General features: G+C 50.0%; 1 protein-coding gene across 1 annotated transcript in view; it reads left to right on the top strand.

Annotated features, from left to right (window-relative positions):
* rtkn2 (rhotekin 2) overlaps positions 1 to 17597 on the top strand; it is a 47689-nt gene extending 30092 nt beyond the window's left edge. Inside the window, exons 9-12 of the mRNA XM_085994967.1 lie at positions 7937 to 8068; positions 10069 to 10234; positions 12686 to 12793; positions 16477 to 17597. Of these exons, the coding sequence (XP_085851093.1) occupies positions 7937 to 8068; positions 10069 to 10234; positions 12686 to 12793; positions 16477 to 16994 (924 nt within the window). The 3' untranslated portion in view covers positions 16995 to 17597. The remainder of the gene's footprint in view (positions 1 to 7936; positions 8069 to 10068; positions 10235 to 12685; positions 12794 to 16476) is intronic.
* The last annotated feature ends 645 nt before the right edge of the window (positions 17598 to 18242 follow it).

Here is an 18242-nt window from a genome sequence, read left to right as displayed (position 1 = left end):
GATTGACCTGCAGCCCCCTGCCTTCTTGGAACCCAGTCAACCACGAGAGGCATGCTCTGCTCTTTGCTAATAAAAGCCTTTAGTTACTCTCTTAACTCTCAGTCTTTTATGAGTAATTGATAGCGCATCACCCGCCCCCAAGGGCAGGTGAAGACCAGTCGGCCAATGCCTCCAACAGCCTCCCTCCATTTCCTCTTCTCGCCCTCCCAAAAAACAACACTGTGTCCCTTTGCTCACTTCACTCTCACTCTGGCGTGTCTCCGTCGATCACGTCACTCTCACTCTGGCCTCCCTCTGTCGATCACTTCATTCTCACTCTGGCCTCCCTCCGTCGATCACGTCACTCTCACTCTGGCCTCCCTCCGTCGATCACGTCACTCTCACTCTGGCCTCCCTCCGTCGATCACGTCACTCTCACTCTGGCCTCCCTCCGTCGATCACGTCACTCTCACTCTGGCCTCCCTCCGTCGATCACGTCACTCTCACTCTGGCCTCCCTCCGTCGATCACGTCACTCTCACTCTGGCCTCCCTCCGTCGATCACGTCACTCTCACTCTGGCCTCCCTCCGTCGATCACGTCACTCTCACTCTGGCCTCCCTCCGTCGATCACGTCACTCTCACTCTGGCCTCCCTCCGTCGATCACGTCACTCTCACTCTGGCCTCCCTCCGTCGATCACGTCACTCTCACTCTGGCCTCCCTCCGTCGATCACGTCACTCTCACTCTGGCCTCCCTCCGTCGATCACGTCACTCTCACTCTGGCCTCCCTCCGTCGATCACGTCACTCTCACTCTGGCCTCCCTCCGTCGATCACGTCACTCTCACTCTGGCCTCCCTCCGTCGATCACGTCACTCTCACTCTGGCCTCCCTCCGTCGATCACGTCACTCTCACTCTGGCCTCCCTCCGTCGATCACGTCACTCTCACTCTGGCCTCCCTCCGTCGATCACGTCACTCTCACTCTGGCCTCCCTCCGTCGATCACGTCACTCTCACTCTGGCCTCCCTCCGTCGATCACGTCACTCTCACTCTGGCCTCCCTCCGTCGATCACGTCACTCTCACTCTGGCCTCCCTCCGTCGATCACGTCACTCTCACTCTGGCCTCCCTCCGTCGATCACGTCACTCTCACTCTGGCCTCCCTCCGTCGATCACGTCACTCTCACTCTGGCCTCCCTCCGTCGATCACGTCACTCTCACTCTGGCCTCCCTCCGTCGATCACGTCACTCTCACTCTGGCCTCCCTCCGTCGATCACGTCACTCTCACTCTGGCCTCCCTCCGTCGATCACGTCACTCTCACTCTGGCCTCCCTCCGTCGATCACGTCACTCTCACTCTGGCCTCCCTCCGTCGATCACGTCACTCTCACTCTGGCCTCCCTCCGTCGATCACGTCACTCTCACTCTGGCCTCCCTCCGTCGATCACGTCACTCTCACTCTGGCCTCCCTCCGTCGATCACGTCACTCTCACTCTGGCCTCCCTCCGTCGATCACGTCACTCTCACTCTGGCCTCCCTCCGTCGATCACGTCACTCTCACTCTGGCCTCCCTCCGTCGATCACGTCACTCTCACTCTGGCCTCCCTCCGTCGATCACGTCACTCTCACTCTGGCCTCCCTCCGTCGATCACGTCACTCTCACTCTGGCCTCCCTCCGTCGATCACGTCACTCTCACTCTGGCCTCCCTCCGTCGATCACGTCACTCTCACTCTCACTCTGGCGTCCCTCCGTCGATCACCTCACTCTCACTCTGGCGTCCCTCCGTCGATCACCTCACTCTCACTCTGGCCTCCCTCCGTCGATCACCTCACTCTCACTCTGGCCTCCCTCCGTCGATCACGTCACTCTCACTCTGGCGTGTCTCCGTCGATCACTTCACTCTCACTCTGGCGTGTCTCCGTCGATCACTTCACTCTCACTCTGGCCTCCCTCCGTCGATCACGTCACTCTCACTCTGGCCTCCCTCCGTCGATCACGTCACTCTCACTCTGGCGTGTCTCCGTCGATCACGTCACTCTCACTGGCGTGTCTCCGTCGATCACGTCACTCTCACTGGCGTGTCTCCGTCGATCACGTCACTCTCACTCTGGGGTCCCTCCGTCGATCACGTCACTCTCACTCTGGCCTCCCTCCGTCGATCACGTCACTCTCACTCTGGCCTCCCTCCGTCGATCACGTCACTCTCACTCTGGCCTCCCTCCGTCGATCACGTCACACTCACTCTGGCCTCCCTCCGTCGATCACGTCACTCTCGCTCTGGCCTCCCTCCGTCGATCACGTCACTCTCGCTCTGGCCTCCCTCCGTCGATCACGTCACTCTCACTCTGGCCTCCCTCCGTCGATCACGTCACTCTCACTCTGGCGTCCCTCCGTCGATCACTTCACTCTCACTCTGGCGTCCCTCCGTCGATCACGTCACTCTCACTCTGGCCTCCCTCCGTCGATCACTTCACTCTCACTCTGGCGTGTCTCCGTCGATCACGTCACTCTCACTCTGGCCTCCCTCCGTCGATCACGTCACTCTCACTGGCCTCCCTCCGTCGATCACCTCACTCTCACTCTGGCGTCCCTCCGTCGATCACGTCACTCTCACTCTGGCCTCCCTCCGTCGATCACTTCACTCTCACTCTGGCGTGTCTCCGTCGATCACGTCACTCTCACTCTGGCGTGTCTCCGTCGATCACTTCACTCTCACTCTGGCCTCCCTCCGTCGATAACTTCACTCTCACTCTGGCGTGTCTCCGTCGATCGCGTCACTCTCACTCTGGCATCCCTCCGTCGATCACGTCACTCTCACTCTGGCCTCCCTCCGTCGATCACTTCACTCTCACTCTGGCGTGTCTCCGTCGATCACATCACTCTTACTCTGGCGTGTCTCTGTCGATCACGTCACTCTCACTCTGGCGTATCTCTGTCGATCACGTCACTATCACTCTGGCCTCCCTCCGTCGATCACGTCACTCTCACTCTGGCCTCCCTCCGTCGATCACGTCACTCTCACTCTGGCGTGTCTCTGTCGATTGCGTCACTCTCACTCTGGCCTCCCTCCGTCGATCACCTCACTCTCACTCTGGCGTCCCTCCGTCGATCACGTCACTCTCACTCTGGTGTGTCTCCGTCGATCACGTCACTCTCACTCTGGCCTCCCTCCGTCGATCACTTCACTCTCACTCTGGCGTGTCTCCGTCGATCACTTCACTCTCACTCTGGCGTGTCTCCGTCGATCACGTCACTCTCGCTCTCGCCTCCCTCCGTCGATCACGTCACTCTCACTCTGGCGTGTCTCCGTTGATCACGTCACTCTCACTCTGGCGGGTCTCCGTCGATCACTTCACTCTCACTCTGGCCTCCCTCCGTCGATCACTTCACTCTCACTCTGGCCTCCCTCCGTCGATCACTTCACTCTCACTCTGGCCTCCCTCCGTCGATCACTTCACTCTCACTCTGGCCTCCCTCCGTCGATCACTTCACTCTCACTCTGGCCTCCCTCCGTCGATCACGTCACTCTCACTCTGGCCTCCCTCCGTCGATCACGTCACTCTCACTCTGGCCTCCCCCCGTCGATCACGTCACTCTCACTCTGGCCTCCCTCCATCGATCACTTCACTCTCACTCTGGCGTGCCTCCGTCGATCGCGTCACTCTCACTCTGGCATCCCTCCGTCGATCACGTCACTCTCACTCTGGCCTCCCTCCGTCGATCACGTCACTCTCACTCTGGCCTCCCTCCGTCGATCACTTCACTCTCACTCTGGCGTGTCTCTGTCGATCACGTCACTCTCACTCTGGCGTGTCTCCGTCGATCACGTCACTCTCACTCTGGCGTGTCTCTGTCGATCGCGTCACTCTCACTCTGGCCTCCCTCCGTCGATCGCATCACTCTCACTCTGGCGTGCCTCCGTCGATCGCGTCACTCTCACTCTGGCCTCCCGCCGTCGATCACGTCACTCTCACTCTGGCCTCCCTCCGTCGATCACTTCACTCTCACTCTGGCCTCCCTCCGTCGATCACGTCACTCTCACTCTGGCGTGTCTCCGTCGATCACGTCACTCTCACTCTGGCCTCCCTCCGTCGATCACGTCATCTCACTCTGGCCTCCCTCTGTCGATCACGTCACTCTCACTCTGGCCTCCCTCCGTCGATCACATCACTCTCGAGCTTCTTTTCTATTGGTGTCACTGGAGCGTTTGTGCCACTGGTTCCTGAACGTGGGTCTCACTCAGCCAGGGGCGCCCCAGCTTGAGCCTGACCGATTGACTGTCTAGTCATAGGTAAGTCCTGGTCAGGGAGCCTTGAGACTGGTGTCCCTGTGCTGGCTACTGTCACTGTTTCGTGCTTTGAAGCTGTTTGCATTGAAGCCGAGAAGGCAAGTGAACGCTGGGGATTTGATTTTGGACTACTGTTGCGGTTGCCAAGCAATGACAATCTCCAACAAGCGAGAGTCTAACCACCGCCCCTTGACATTCAATGGCATTACCATCACCGAATCCCCCACCATCAACATCCTGGGGGATCATCATTGACCAGAAACTTAACTGGACCAGCCACATAAATACTGTGGCAACAAGAGCAGGTCAGAGGCTAAGTATTTTGCGGCGAGTGTCTCACCACCTGACTCCCCAAAGCCTTTCCACCATCTACAAGGCACAAGTAAGGAGTGTGATGGAATACTCTCCACTTGCCTGGATGAGTGCAGCTCCAACAACACTCAAGCTCGACACCATACAGGACAAAGCAGCCCGCTTGATTGGCACCCCATCTACCATCTTAAACATTCACTCCCTCCACCACCGGCGTACCGTGGCTGCAGTGTGTACCATCTACAAGATGCACTGCAGCAACTCGCCAAGGCTTCTTCGGCAGCACCTCCCAAACCTGCAACCTCTTCCACCTAGAAGGACAAGGGCAGCAGGCGCAGGGGAACACCACCACCTCCAAGTTCCCCTCCAAGTCATGCACCATCCTGACTTGGAAGAATATCGCTGATCCTTCATCATCGCTGGGTCAAAATCCTGGAAATCCCTCACTAACAGCACTATGGGAGTACCCTCACCACAAGGACTGCAGTGGTTCAATAAGACGTCTCACCATCACTTTCTCAAGGGCAATTAGAGATGGGCAATAATGCTGGCCTTGCCAGCAATGCCCACATCCCATAAACGAATAAAAAAAAATAGCTTTTAGGTAGGTCAGGGAGAGGTCAGCCTGCTCCTTGATAGCAACATGGGCTGTGCCTGTTTAAACTCATTGCTTCCATTGTGTAGATACTGGGAAAATGATGGAGCAACTTCAACAACTCGCGTAATAGACTAAGGAACGATTAAACACACAAAGTTATCGTCTCAGTTTCACACATCAGCAGTTTGATCGACACACTCGGCAGGCCAGCAGCCGAAAATACAGGCTTGATTAAGGAAAAACTGCTCTGCTCTGTGTACAGATGGTTAGATGTGATTACTGAGGAGCATTTGCATACTGTTTCCATCTTGTTACACTCAGCACATCTCCAGCCAGCATAACAAAACAAGCTCCATCTAAACCAACAACAGCTGGGTCCAATTGAAACCTTAGTGTTTTTAAAACCGTCAACTAATCCTGGATGTGCTGAACGTCCGCACGTGAATCGGTGGTTTATTTTCTGCAGCAAATTGTAAATCTTATTCCAGCGGCCTGTTTGATAATGCATTCTTATTATTGAAGTAGACACTGCTTTAGTTTTTTTAAGTGTTTGCAAGGGACCAGGATTGCCACCAAAACATGCAGTAACAGATTTCATTCCCGCCTCCTCCAACCTTCATGGAGCGGAGTGATTGCTGTCAGCATCTGACACTTGACAAGGTTCACTGAGCTTGTCCGTCGTGCCTTTGTACAGTAATTGAACTAAGCCTGGCACTCCATATATCCAGTCACTCCACTCCAGGGCAGGGTTCCCGTATCTGAAGGAATTTTTGCATGCAACAGAAGAGTTGGGGAATCTTTCTTTCCATCAAACAGGCACCTGAAGAACAGGGCTCCGCAAGATCCTGCAAATCCATTGGCAGGATAGGCGCACCAACGTTGGTGTTCTCGCTCAGGCCAACATCCCCAGCATCGAAGCTTTGACCACGCTCGATCAGCTCCGATGGATGGGTCACATCGTCCGCATGTCCTATGCAAGGCTCCTAAAACGAGCGCTGTACTCTGAGCTCCGACACGGCAAGAGAGCTCCAGGTGGGCAGAGGAAACGCCTCAAGGACACCCTCAAAGCCTTCTTGGAAAAAGTGCAACATCCCCACCGACACCTGGGAATCCCTGGCCCAAGACCGCACAAAGTGGAGGAGAAGCATCCGGGAAGGCGCCGAACACCTAGAGTCTCTTTGCCGCGAGCAAGCGGAAGCCAAGCGCAAGGAACGCATGTCAACCCAAGCACCCCACCCACCCGCCCCTTCAACCACCGTCTGCCCCACCTGTGACAGAGACTGTAGGTCCCGCATTGGACTCATCAGTCACCTGAAAACTCATTTTTAGTGTGGAAACAAGTCATCCTCGGTTCCGAGGGACTGCCTAAGAAGAAGAACTGAAGAAATCTTGGGCTTTTCCCATTGTCCCTGTGTTATGCAGTTATCAGGTTTTCCAGTTGCGCGGTGCTTTGAATGGGAAGGCAGCTGATGGACTGGTGGTGTTTGATTATTGGCGCCATCTTTGACTGACTGCCCTCGATCCGCTGATTGCGGCTATGAGCCGCGTGCACTGTGAGCTGCCGGCGGTGTTTGGGAGTGCGGAGTAGTGGGTGAGGTGCTGTTCCCAGCATACACTTCCCTGGTGCGATGTTGCTGCTTCTGTCATGACCGCACCTTGTCTGCCGTGGAAAGCCTTGGAGATGTCTGTGAGGCACTGACCTCTTTGAGTTAGTTTTGGATTTTGTTGTGGTAAAAGGAATAAAACGGGAGCAGATTCGCTGCTGTGCAAGAAACAAGAGGCTGCTTTCCCAGTATTTAGTAGGAAACCACTTTTACAATGTTGAATTTTAAAACACCGGGCACTCCTCCAGTATCTGGTCCCAGAACTAATTCATTTTCTGTGTTGTTTTACTGACTCAATAAAACCAAATTTCAAAGTGAAGGTCTGCATCCTTTTGATCAATGATTTTACTAACCATGTCGAAGTGGATTTTCAGGGCGTTTTGCCAATGCTGCACCTCCCCAATTCCTGGTGTAAATGAAGTTAGTGTAAATAGCAATTACAAGCAACCTATACGTATTGAATTGCCCTGTTGTTTGCCAGCCCTTGGATATCCCTCCAAGTGAAAACCACTTGCACTGGCAGGGATCGCAAATATTAAGTAGATTGTCAAAGTATTCACTGGCGCAGAGAAACGTTTAGTCTGATGAGGAGTGAAGCATTTTGTACTGGGAAAGAAAGTTTTTAAATGTTTGAAAAATCTTTCAAGATAGCAGTTACACTTTCTATTAGTTACATTAGGAGCCTGTCTTGCCCTAAAGCGTCCCAAGTAAGTGCAGCTATAATAGGCCTCTTCTGTAAGTAAACACTACCACACAAAGAACAAAGCTTACCGAGCGCTTTTACTAGCCCACTTCACTGTGCTCCCTTCACAACGAACAACACATCATAATTGAGATCTTTTGTGTGTTACTTCTCATCTGCTAATACAGCAGGAGCAAAGCATCCTTTCCGATATTATCGCAAGCCAGATTGCGAGGGAGCCAGAAGGGATGTTGGAGTCGTGGAGCTCACTCCACTGTGCAGTCGCAACAGATTGATGCGCGCGCCCCATCCCAGAGCGCAGCGATGGTTTTCGGGGGCGTACAGTGATTGGAACGGCTCTCCTTTGTCTTTAATTAGTGTGAACCTGTCAGCCATGGTGGGGCGGGGGGCGTGCAGACTGTTTATGAATATTGTCATTCAAGGGCTGCATCTCTCTCTTTATTTCTTCCAGCAAATTGTAGGAGGCGTGCCTAACTGGACGAGGCTGTACTGTGTCCTGAGAAGTGGCTCTCTCATGGCGTATTACTCTCCTGAAGAAATCAAGGCACGGGTGGATCCCACACTAAAACTTGCCATTGATAAGGTGCAGTATTGTCCCATTGGTTGCGAGGAAGCCTCTTGTTGCATTTTGTGACATTTGGCTGTGCTGGGGGCTGGGAGGGGATGGAAAGAGGAGAAATATTGGCCCACATGTTAGAAACCAGCCTGAGCTGTTCGGAAGCAAATAAATAGTGTTTACTCACCCAGTTTGTAAATTCAAAGCAATAATTTGTTAGCGTACTGGGGAGAGTCTACACAAATTAATTGGCAAACACCTTGATTAGAGCAAGGGATCATGTCCAGCATTAATTGGTTCCCAATGTATTTAAATTGATTTTTTTTTAATGTACTTGCATTTATATAGCACCTTTTTATTAAGTGCTCAGCATTCCGAAGTGGTGTAAAGAATAGTTAATGTTATGTAGGCAGACACAGCAAGCTCCCACAGACAGCGAATGTGATAAACGAACAGTCATTTCGTTTTTGGTGGTGCTTCAAGGAGGAACGTTGGCCAGGACATCAGCTACTCTCGGAAGTGTTATGGGGTCCAGTACTTGCTCAATGCAGACTGTCTGAAGACCGAGTGGTGCACTGGGTTTATTAGCATTCCGGGGCTTGAATCAGAATGACTGGCTCCAAGTCTTCTTGTTCTGCTGTCAGTAAAAAAAAAAGTTGACTTTAAGGTCATCTTACCCTAGTTGCTTACGGTTGTGGGACCCGAGTATGAAACTCCTGTTGGCAACCTCGCTCGAGTTTTTCTTCCTTGTTAATGTAGCTCATGTTTGCATCTATAAATAAATATGACTAGAAGATGACTGGGTATCTGGGTTCACTTGTTGTAGAGTTTTTTTTCTATTGCCATGAAAGTCCCACCCGCCCCCCGCCCCCCACCCCCATTTATTGAACCTCATAATGTCATGTATTTATTGGAAATTAACGCTGGTTGTCTTCCCTCATCCCCAAGCGGGCATCTTTTCATGTGTAAACCCAGTTGGTGAATGTCATCAGGCTGTTCACTTCCAAACTCAATCCTGTTGTTGCCCAAGATCCACACATAGACACACGTGTGTAAACACACACTCCAACATAGGGTCACTAGATGGGAATCGGGAATAGGAAGACCTGCACTGTCACATAGAGTCTGATTATAGCACCCACCCCCGCCAGTGACATCAGCTAACAGCACAGAGCAGCTTCCTGGTATGAAGGCCACATAAGCACCATATGGTTCTGTATATAGAGCAGGGTGTATTTAATAACTGGGAATAATGATGGGAGAGTTTGCCATCCTCTCTCACTAGGCAATGGCAAGTAACTGGTGAGCATTTTGGTGTGAGGGGAGCAACCTTTTAAAGTTAAGCCCTCTTCTTGCCGCTTTGCACATGTTACTTTTTTGGGGGGGGCAGGCAGGTTGAAAGCGTCGATTTCAGGAACTCACTGAACCATGGGAGGAGATGTGGGTACAGGGTCAATGTTTGTTTGTGTGGCGGGTGAACGCCGTCACGGACTGGTTGGGCCGAATGGCCTGTTTCCCTGTGGTAACTTCGATCTGCTGCTTTGTTTTTCAGGTTTGTGCGTTCCTCCAATTCTGGCCTCTCGTGTGACCCCCGATTTTAATGGCTCCACCATTGGCGGCCGTGCCTTCAGCCGCCGAGGCCCTAAGCTGTGGAATTTCCTCCCTAAACCTCTCCGCCTCTCTCTCCTCCCTTAAGATGCTCTTTAAAACCTACACCTCGACCTAGCTTTTGGTCACCTGCCCTAAGATCGCCTTCCTTAGCTGTGGGTCAGATTTTATCTGATGACGCGCCTGTGAATCAAGGGATATGGGGATCGGGCGGGAAAGTGGAGTTGAGGTAGAAGATCAGCCGTGATCTTACTGAATGGCGGAGCAGGCTCGAGGGGCCATATGGCCGACTCCTGCTCCTAATTCTTATGTTCTTAAAGGCGCTCTATAAATGCAAGTTGTTGTGTTGATCTACTGGACCATAATGGGTAGCAAAAAAAAACAATTGGCACCTGACCTATTGTGATTGAAATGTGCAGGAAACTAGAATCCGCACCGTGGAGAAAGATTCGAAGAGAAGGACGCACAGCTTCTCCATCATCAACCCCTACAGCGGTGAGACGACGAGCAGAGTGTTTGCCGCGGACTGTAAGGATGATCTACAGCGGTGGATGGAGGCTTTCTGGCAGCACTTTGGTGATATGAGTGAGTTGGCAGAGAGCGGCGCTGAAAGCTGCCTGTTGCTGGCGGTTCCACAGCATGCAGCTACCCCATAAACAAAAGTCCAAATGCTGCTGCCTTGCCCGTTAATCGCCGACGATGCACTTCTCTCGTTGAAGGCTACAGTGGTCTCACTGAGCCAATCGCTGAGTCACGTATTACTGGAATTTTTACTTTTAATTGGCTTCGTTTTTTTTTAAATCTGATTATTGTCAGCCATCTTGTACCTCTTGTGTCAGCTGAGAGGATCGCGCTCCGTGGTCTGATCAGCGGCATCACAATGTTGCCCTTCAGTGTCCAGCCCCAGTTTCTTGTCTAACTGTGCTTGAAGGGGCGTAAACTCAGAACGAATCTGCGGAAACAATATTTCAGTGAGCGGGTGGTCAATCTATGGAGCAGGCTCCCGAGGGAGACGGTGAAAACAGATGATAGTGATTCATTCAATTGCAAATTAGGTAGGTTTTTTTTCAGCAAGTAAATTTTGGGATATGAATCATTTGAGACATGACGTGGTGAGTGTAGCATCCTTGGGAGGAACAGATGACTTTAGACCTATGGTTCCCAGAGGGCCCCAGACCAACACAGCCGCCCAAACACCAATCCGAGTGAACCAAATCATTAAAAAATGCAAAGAAACCTACCTGGAACATTGGAACAAAATAACCGAAAGCCAAAGCAGATTAGAATGTTACCGGGCCCTAAAAAGAGAATATAAACTGGCAGACTACCTCACGACCATCAGAGACACAAAACAGAGACAGACCCTCACCAGGTACAGACTAAGCGACCACCAACTGGAAATTGAAAAAGGCAGATACAAGAAATCCTGGCAGCCTAGAGAGAATAGAATATGCGATCAATGTCTGGCTGGCGAGGTTGAAACAGAAATGCATTTCCTCCTAAAATGCGAAAAATTCAACACATCAAGAAACATATTATTCAACAAGCTAAGCCAAACAACCCCAGATTTCAAGGAATTGGATGATCTGTCAAAATTGAGATTAGTCCTAGGAGAAGGAGACAGACCATACCTTGGGGCCAAATATGTAACAACATGTCACAACCTGAGGACTGTTTAAAATTAAGACTGTTTAAAATTAATATTGAACGTACCAAATGAAGTACAAAGACTGTTTAAAATTAATATTGTTTAAAAGTAATATTGTATGTACCCAACAAATGTCAAATCGATTGACACCTACAGAATGTTGGAAAACTGTACCTTTTTGCTATGTAAGCTTTGGCAATATGGTTCTCTGTAAACTTTCATGCCAATAAAGCATTTTAATTGGAATTGGAATTGGAATTGGGTTAATTTTGACTTTAGGCGATGGTGGTGAACGGCCGATAGTGGATCAGCTGCCATTATACACCCTGCCCAATTTTCCTTTCTGTTGAGGTTTCCCGATTTACACCATCGCCCCAGGAATTTTATAAAGGAAATATAAAAATAAGGGCAGATGTATGAATTTAAAATGGGGACTGAATTACATCTGTGCATCCGAGCCCAATTATCCCCCACCTCAACTGAAGGGTGCACTTACTCTTTTTCTCCCAACACCACAAGAGATTGACTAGTAATGCTTTTAAAATCTTGTGCATGCGTGGCCTTCCTTTCAGGATTTTTGATCCAGCCTTTTATGTCAACATTTAACGTTCAAAATGCCAATGAGATGAGCTATAACAGGAATTTGCTATGTAAACAGAGGCTGGTGACGGCATAGTTGCAGGCTGCAGCCATTAGATGGTGTTATAGCCCCAATATTCGCTGCAACACTATCCTGACACCTTGTGAGCAATGCCACGGGAGATCGAGTAGTAAGAATATAGAAAAGATATGTGGAAAGGACAGGGAAGTAAGATTAGAACTTTTATGACTGAGTTCGATAGATTTTTGTTTATAAGGGTATCCAGGGATATGGAGAAAAGGTGGCGGGTAAATGTAGTCGAGATACAGATCAGCCATGATTTAATTGAATGGCGGAGCAGGCTCGAGAGGCTGAAAGGCCTCCTCCTGTTCCTATATTCCTAGATATCTGCAGTGGAAGGGCAAGTGGCAGCACAGGCACGATGGGCAGAATGGTCGTCTTCGCTGTAATTTCTATAATTCTAGTTTTATTCATTACACCAGCAAGATTAGGGAGCAGAACTAACTTCCTGAACAACTTTATCTTTATTTTCTTTACAACAAAAGCCTTGTAACAACGTAATTCAATTTATAGCTTTTCACGGACAGGTCGTTCTTTTAAAAAAAAAAAGCCTCTTTAAATTCTTGAATAGTTTCCGATTTCTGCTCGCTGAAAGTAATTCCTTGCTCGATAAATGCTGCAGTACTAGAAATTTCCCAGATTCCCATTAAAAGAGAGGGTCTGTTTTAATTCTTTTTTTTTTTCTTTTTTCTTTAAATTCCAGTAATGGCTGTGTTTTAACTTTCAGGCCAGTGGAAGCATTGTTGCAAAGAGCTTATGAAAATTGAGATTATGTCACCACGGAAACCACCTTTATTCCTCACAAAACAAGCAACTTCAGTCTACCACGATATGAGTAAGTGGCCCTTGCCTTTTCTAAATGGGTCCTTGTTATAAAAGAATCATTGTTTGGAATTCAAATGGTTCCCCTATATAAAACAAAAAAATGCTACTCCACGCATAATTTGGAGCTGCATGATTTAACCAGCAATGATGGCATCGAGTGAAGTGAATTTTAATATGGGTCAGGTTACCCAAATCTATGACTGGAAACTGCTGGGAAATGTCAGCCTTTTGAATACATTTCTTGGGTTTGTACATTGCTCTCAGTTTTATTAATATTTTCTGTGTTACAACTGTTTTGTGTTTCATTTTATTGCCTGTCTAGTCAAGTGCAAAGGCACATTCTTTGAAATGTGCCAGGGTGAAAATTGTACTTCATTGTAACTTTGTATGCTGCATTGTTCTTTAACTCCTTATTTGTCTGCAGTATTCTTTTAGGTTAAGTTCTTAATTCTCCAGCTCCAAGCAAAGCAAAAATACGATATTTGGCACAGTTCTCCTTTTTTTGGTCCCTGCCCCCCCCAATAAAACTCAGGTCTAATACACTTCATATTTCTACAGGTTGTTTCTGTCTCCTTTGTACCAGGATTTCAACAAATGACTAAAGCGAAAAATGGGCTGGCTGCATTTATTGATTTCTCTGCTGTTCAGGGATCCGATCACTAATTCTCTCTTCCCTGATCCTGCCTGCTTCTGATTAATGGGCGGAGGTTTTTAATTTAAATGGGCGGAGGTTTTTAATTTAAGAGCATGACTACAAATTGTCAGTTGACCTGCGGGGTCGGTGGGACGAGATGGGGATTTCAACTGGGGTGGAATTGCAAACCCGTTCGTCATAAAGGGGTTTCTGGTTTTGTTGCCTATAGCACTCAAAGGAGATCTCTCCCTCTCTTGCCTCCCCCCTCCCCCCACCCCACCCCCCCGGCCTGCCCGCCCGTATGTCTGAGGAGCCTGCTTTAAGCACATTTGCTTCTTACGACCTTCCTATGTGCCAGTGATAGCATGTGTGGAGGGTTAAAACACCAGCAACTTGTATAACTGAATCGAGTGATTCACGGCCAGAATATTTGCAGCAGTTTTCTTATTTTTAGAGAGAGGTGTTTTTTAAAAAAAAAAACCAAGCCATGTGGAACTAAGGTGCTGTGTTGTATGGCATTAGGCCAGGTGACCAAAAGCTTGGGCAAAGAGGTAGGTTTTAAGGAGCGTCTTAAAGGACGAGAGAGAGGGCGGAGAGGTTTAGGGAGGGAATTCCAGAGCTCAGGGCCTAGGCAGCTGAAGACACGGCCACCAATGGTGGGATGATTAAAATCGGGGATGCGCAAGAGGCATATTTGATTGTAACATACTGTGGGAGGCCGGATGACTTTTCAGACAACCCCGTGCGCAGTGTGTCTACATAACGGCCTCTGAAGGAACCTAGATTCCATTCTCTACATCAGTCCTCGATTACATTGGCTTCTGTCTCGTGCGCTGTGCGCCTCCGACTCTTTGGATGGAACATGCTGGCTAACCTATTTGTGGATGTTTTGTAATATAGACTTCACGGTATGACTAAATCCTATGCTCGTAAATGTGCTTGCAGTCCGGCAGGTTTTTGCATACACTTCCCTTAACCAAAGTCAACCCTATCGATAATCAGACTTTCCATATTGGAGTAGGAAGTGGTATTTGTTTGTAAAAGTATAGCGGCTGCTGTTTACAGTCTCCGCACTAGGTGGGGCTGTACGCCATTGTTTAATGCCACATGCTGTGAAAGGGCAGTTTAGTGTTTGCAAACATTTTCTGAATTACAATTTACATTATTAATAGAACATATTTGTAATGCTATTTCCCACATACAGTGTCCATACAAAAGGCCATTGTGAACACGTTAATGATTTGTACAGTAATTTGGAAGGCTGCGAGGAAAAACAATACACTTAAATCACCGAGCACAGTGAATAATCCACATCTTCCTGCAGCTGTTACCATATACGGTCTGATTCCCACCATGGGATATTTAATGTTGTGCAGTAGCTAATCATAATTCCCAGCATTGCTGATGAGTCACAATGTGTCCACACTTGGTGATTCAGGTAAACTGCTGAACCGAGAGGAAATGAAACGTCAAAAAAATACTTTCACAACTTGTTGTGACCACATACTCGAATACTTAATGAAAGTTATTTCTCACAATTCACGTCATTTCTGCCATACTTGATGATTTCTCAATAGTTCTGGAAATCAGATCTTTAAACACTTAAGATCTTTGGGGGATTTAAAATGGTGACATCTGCAGAATATGAACAGAAATGAAAAATAAAAATTAACTAGTTGACCAGATCTTAAGTTGCTTGTGGATAAGAGTAGAAAAATCAGTTTTTGTTCCCCCTTTTCTCTTCACCCCTCTCCCTCCCTCTCATTCCCTCTCTCTTACCCTTTCTTTCCCCTCTCTCTCCACCACTTCCTCTCTGGGGCCGGTCGCGCCCCCCCCCCCCTTCTCTCTGGGGCCCGTCGCCCCCCTCTCTCGCTCGCTCGCTCTCTGGGGCCCGTCGCGCCCCCCCCCCCCCCTTCTCTCTCGCTCGCTCTCTGGGGCCCGTCACGCCCCCCCCCCCCTTCTCTCTGGGGCCCGTCGCCCCCCTCGCTCGCTCGCTCTCTGGGGCCCGTCGCGCCCCCCCCCCTTCTCTCTGGGGCCCGTCGCCCCCTCTCTCTCTCTCTCTCTCTCTCTCTCTGGGCCCGTCGCTCCCCCTTCCTCTCCCTCTCTCTCTCTCTCTCTCTCTCTCTCTCTGGGGCCCGTCGCCCCCTCTCTCTCTCTCTCTCTCTCTCTCTCTCTCTGGGGCCCGTCGCTCCCCCTCTCTCTCTCTCTCTCTCTCTCTCTCTCTCTCTGGGGCCCGTCGCTCCCTCTCCCTCTCCCTCTCTCTCTCTCTCTCTCTCTCTCTGGGGCCCGTCGCCCTCTCTCTCTCTCTCTCTCTCTCTCTCTCTCTCTCTCTCTGGGGCCCATCGCTCCCTCTCTCTCTCTCTCTCTCTCTCTGGGGCCCGTCACTCACTCACTCTCTCTCTCGGGCCGGTCTCTCTCTCTTTCTCTCTCTCTCTCTGGTCTCTCTCTCTCTCTGGTCTCTCTCTCTCTCTCGGGCCCGTCGCCCCCTCCCCTCTCTCTTTCTGGGGCCCGTCGCCCCCTCTCTCTCTCTCTCTCTCTCTCTCTCGGGCCCGTCGCCCCCTCTCTCTCTCTCTCTCTCTGGGGCCCGTCACCCCCTCTCTCTCTCCCTCTCTCTCTCTCTCTCTCTCTCTCTCTCGGGCCGGTCTCTCTCTCTTTCTCTCTCTCTCTCGGGCCGGTCTCTCTCTCTTTCTCTCTCGGGCCGGTCTCTCTCTCTCTCTCTCTCTCTCTCTGGTCTCTGTCTCTCTCTGGTCTCTCTCTCTCTGGTCTCTCTCTCTCTCTGGTCTCTCTCTCTCTCTGGTCTCTCTCTCTCTCGGGCCCGTCGCCCCCTCCCCTCTCTCTTTCTGGGGCCCATCGCCCTCTCCCTCTCTGGTCTCGTCGCCCCCTCTCTCTCTTGTACCACCATTTTTTTTAACATGTCTACAGTGCAGAGATTTTTTTTTGGCGGGGGGGGGGGGTTTGTTCAAATAATCAAACTGTAGGCATCGAGCCACAAGTGAATTGTGACTCCATCCCACTACCGGTAAACAGCCCCATAATCAGCTGCATTCTATGTTTTACAGAGGTCGAGTCTCCGCTGAAGGACGAGAGTCTGATGGACGTTATCCGTAATAGAATCCAGGAGACGGACGGCGAGTTCTTGCTGGGTCAGCAGAAGGAGTCCGACCCTCCTCGGTGGGCAGCTCTGTTTGACGGCACCCACAACATAGTCGTCCAGAAGAACGTACTGACGCCAGATGGGACGGTTGAGCCCGCCCTAACGTCGCCGGGGAGAGCCAAGAAGAGGCCAGCTCCCACTCCGCCGGCGGGGAAGCAGCCGTACCAGCCGGGGGATCCCCGCCCAGATCGGAGCCAGGAGGAGAACTCCTGGCGAGCCCCGTGTTCCTCCGTCAGAGGCTCCTCACTGGACCGTGCACTAGCACCGCCTCCTCCGGAGCACCGGCCGGCCAGCCAGGTCCCGGGTGAAGACACGGCCCAGGCAACAGCGGCCAGGCCCGTACCCGCTCCCCGTCAGAAGGGCTCCATCAGGGCCAAGCTCAACCCCAGAACCTGGATTCTGTCTCAAGTGTCGGACATTTAGAGGTGGACACTTAACACACGGAAACTGTGGCAAATGCAGATAGTTCCTCTCTTGTAGCTGTAAAAAAGTGTTTCTTTTGGATTGCTTGGATAAACTCAACCATTTGGGCTTAATGTGCCCCTTCAAGGGCCAGTCATTAGCCTGAATTATTGATTTATTTGTGAATATTTTTGCCATGGAATTACAGGTACTACACTTTCAAAATCTGTCCCAGCAATTTTAGTAAAACTCTCAGTAGCACTTTTTCCCCCCATTGAAGTAATTCCACTTCAGGGACATTTTTGTCTGCCTTTATTTTCTCACCCTAACTTTTGAATTGAGCAAAAAAGTTTGTCTCGGTGAAAATGGTGTTAATCTGGATTCAAAATAGTGCAGAGGAGGAGAACAAATTCAAATAGTTGATTTTGTTTTCTTGTTTCTATGTTGACTGAAGAATGTTAATGTAGCAATAGAGGAAATTCAGCAGATTGTTTTCTGTCTCGATTTCACTTTCTGAAAATGCCGGCAGCTCCCGGGGATCCCAGATTTCTTGGGCCAGTTGTGTTTGTTTTTGTTTTCAGTTCAGCGCACGGTTATTGAAGTAATAAAGCAACTCAGATGGCAGGAGCAGTTTTATTACTATAATTATTAATCCACCACTAAAAAGTTTAAATGAAAATGTTATAAAATGAAGCACTACTCCTGCACCCCCTCCCAATTCTTCTATTTCCAATGTGCCCCAACCCAACTCTTTTTTGAAAGAAAGACTTGCATTTATATAGCACCTTCCTTGTCCTCAGGATGTCCTAAAGCACTTTCTAGTCAATGAGTCACTGTTGTAATGTATGAAACGCAGCAGCCAAATCACGCACAACAAGCTCCCACAAACAGCTATGTGATAATGACCAGATAATCTCTTTTTAGTGATGTTGATTGAGGGATAAATATTGGCCAGGACACCGGGGAGAACTCCCCCTGCTCCTCTTCGAAATAGTGCCATGGGATCTTTTACTTCCACCTGACAGGACAGACGGGTCCTCGGTCTAACGTCTCATCCGAAAGACGTCACCTCCGAGAGTGCAGCACTTCCTCAGCACTGCACTGGAGTGTCAGCCTCGATTTTTGTGCTCAAGTCTCTGGAGTGGGATTTGAACCCACGACCACCTGACTCAGAGCGAGAGTGCTACCCACTGAGCCATGGCTGACCCCTATACCCGTTTGTATATATTGAAGCACTCCACTCGCCCATCTATTTCCCTCGGCCTCTGG

The sequence above is a fragment of the Somniosus microcephalus genome, chromosome 8 (assembly GCF_052327205.1).
Source record: "Somniosus microcephalus isolate GS21.2 chromosome 8, FLI_Smic_1.0, whole genome shotgun sequence".
In the NCBI taxonomy this organism is placed as follows: domain Eukaryota; kingdom Metazoa; phylum Chordata; class Chondrichthyes; order Squaliformes; family Somniosidae; genus Somniosus; species Somniosus microcephalus.
This window is presented reverse-complemented; position numbering and strand designations above follow the sequence as displayed.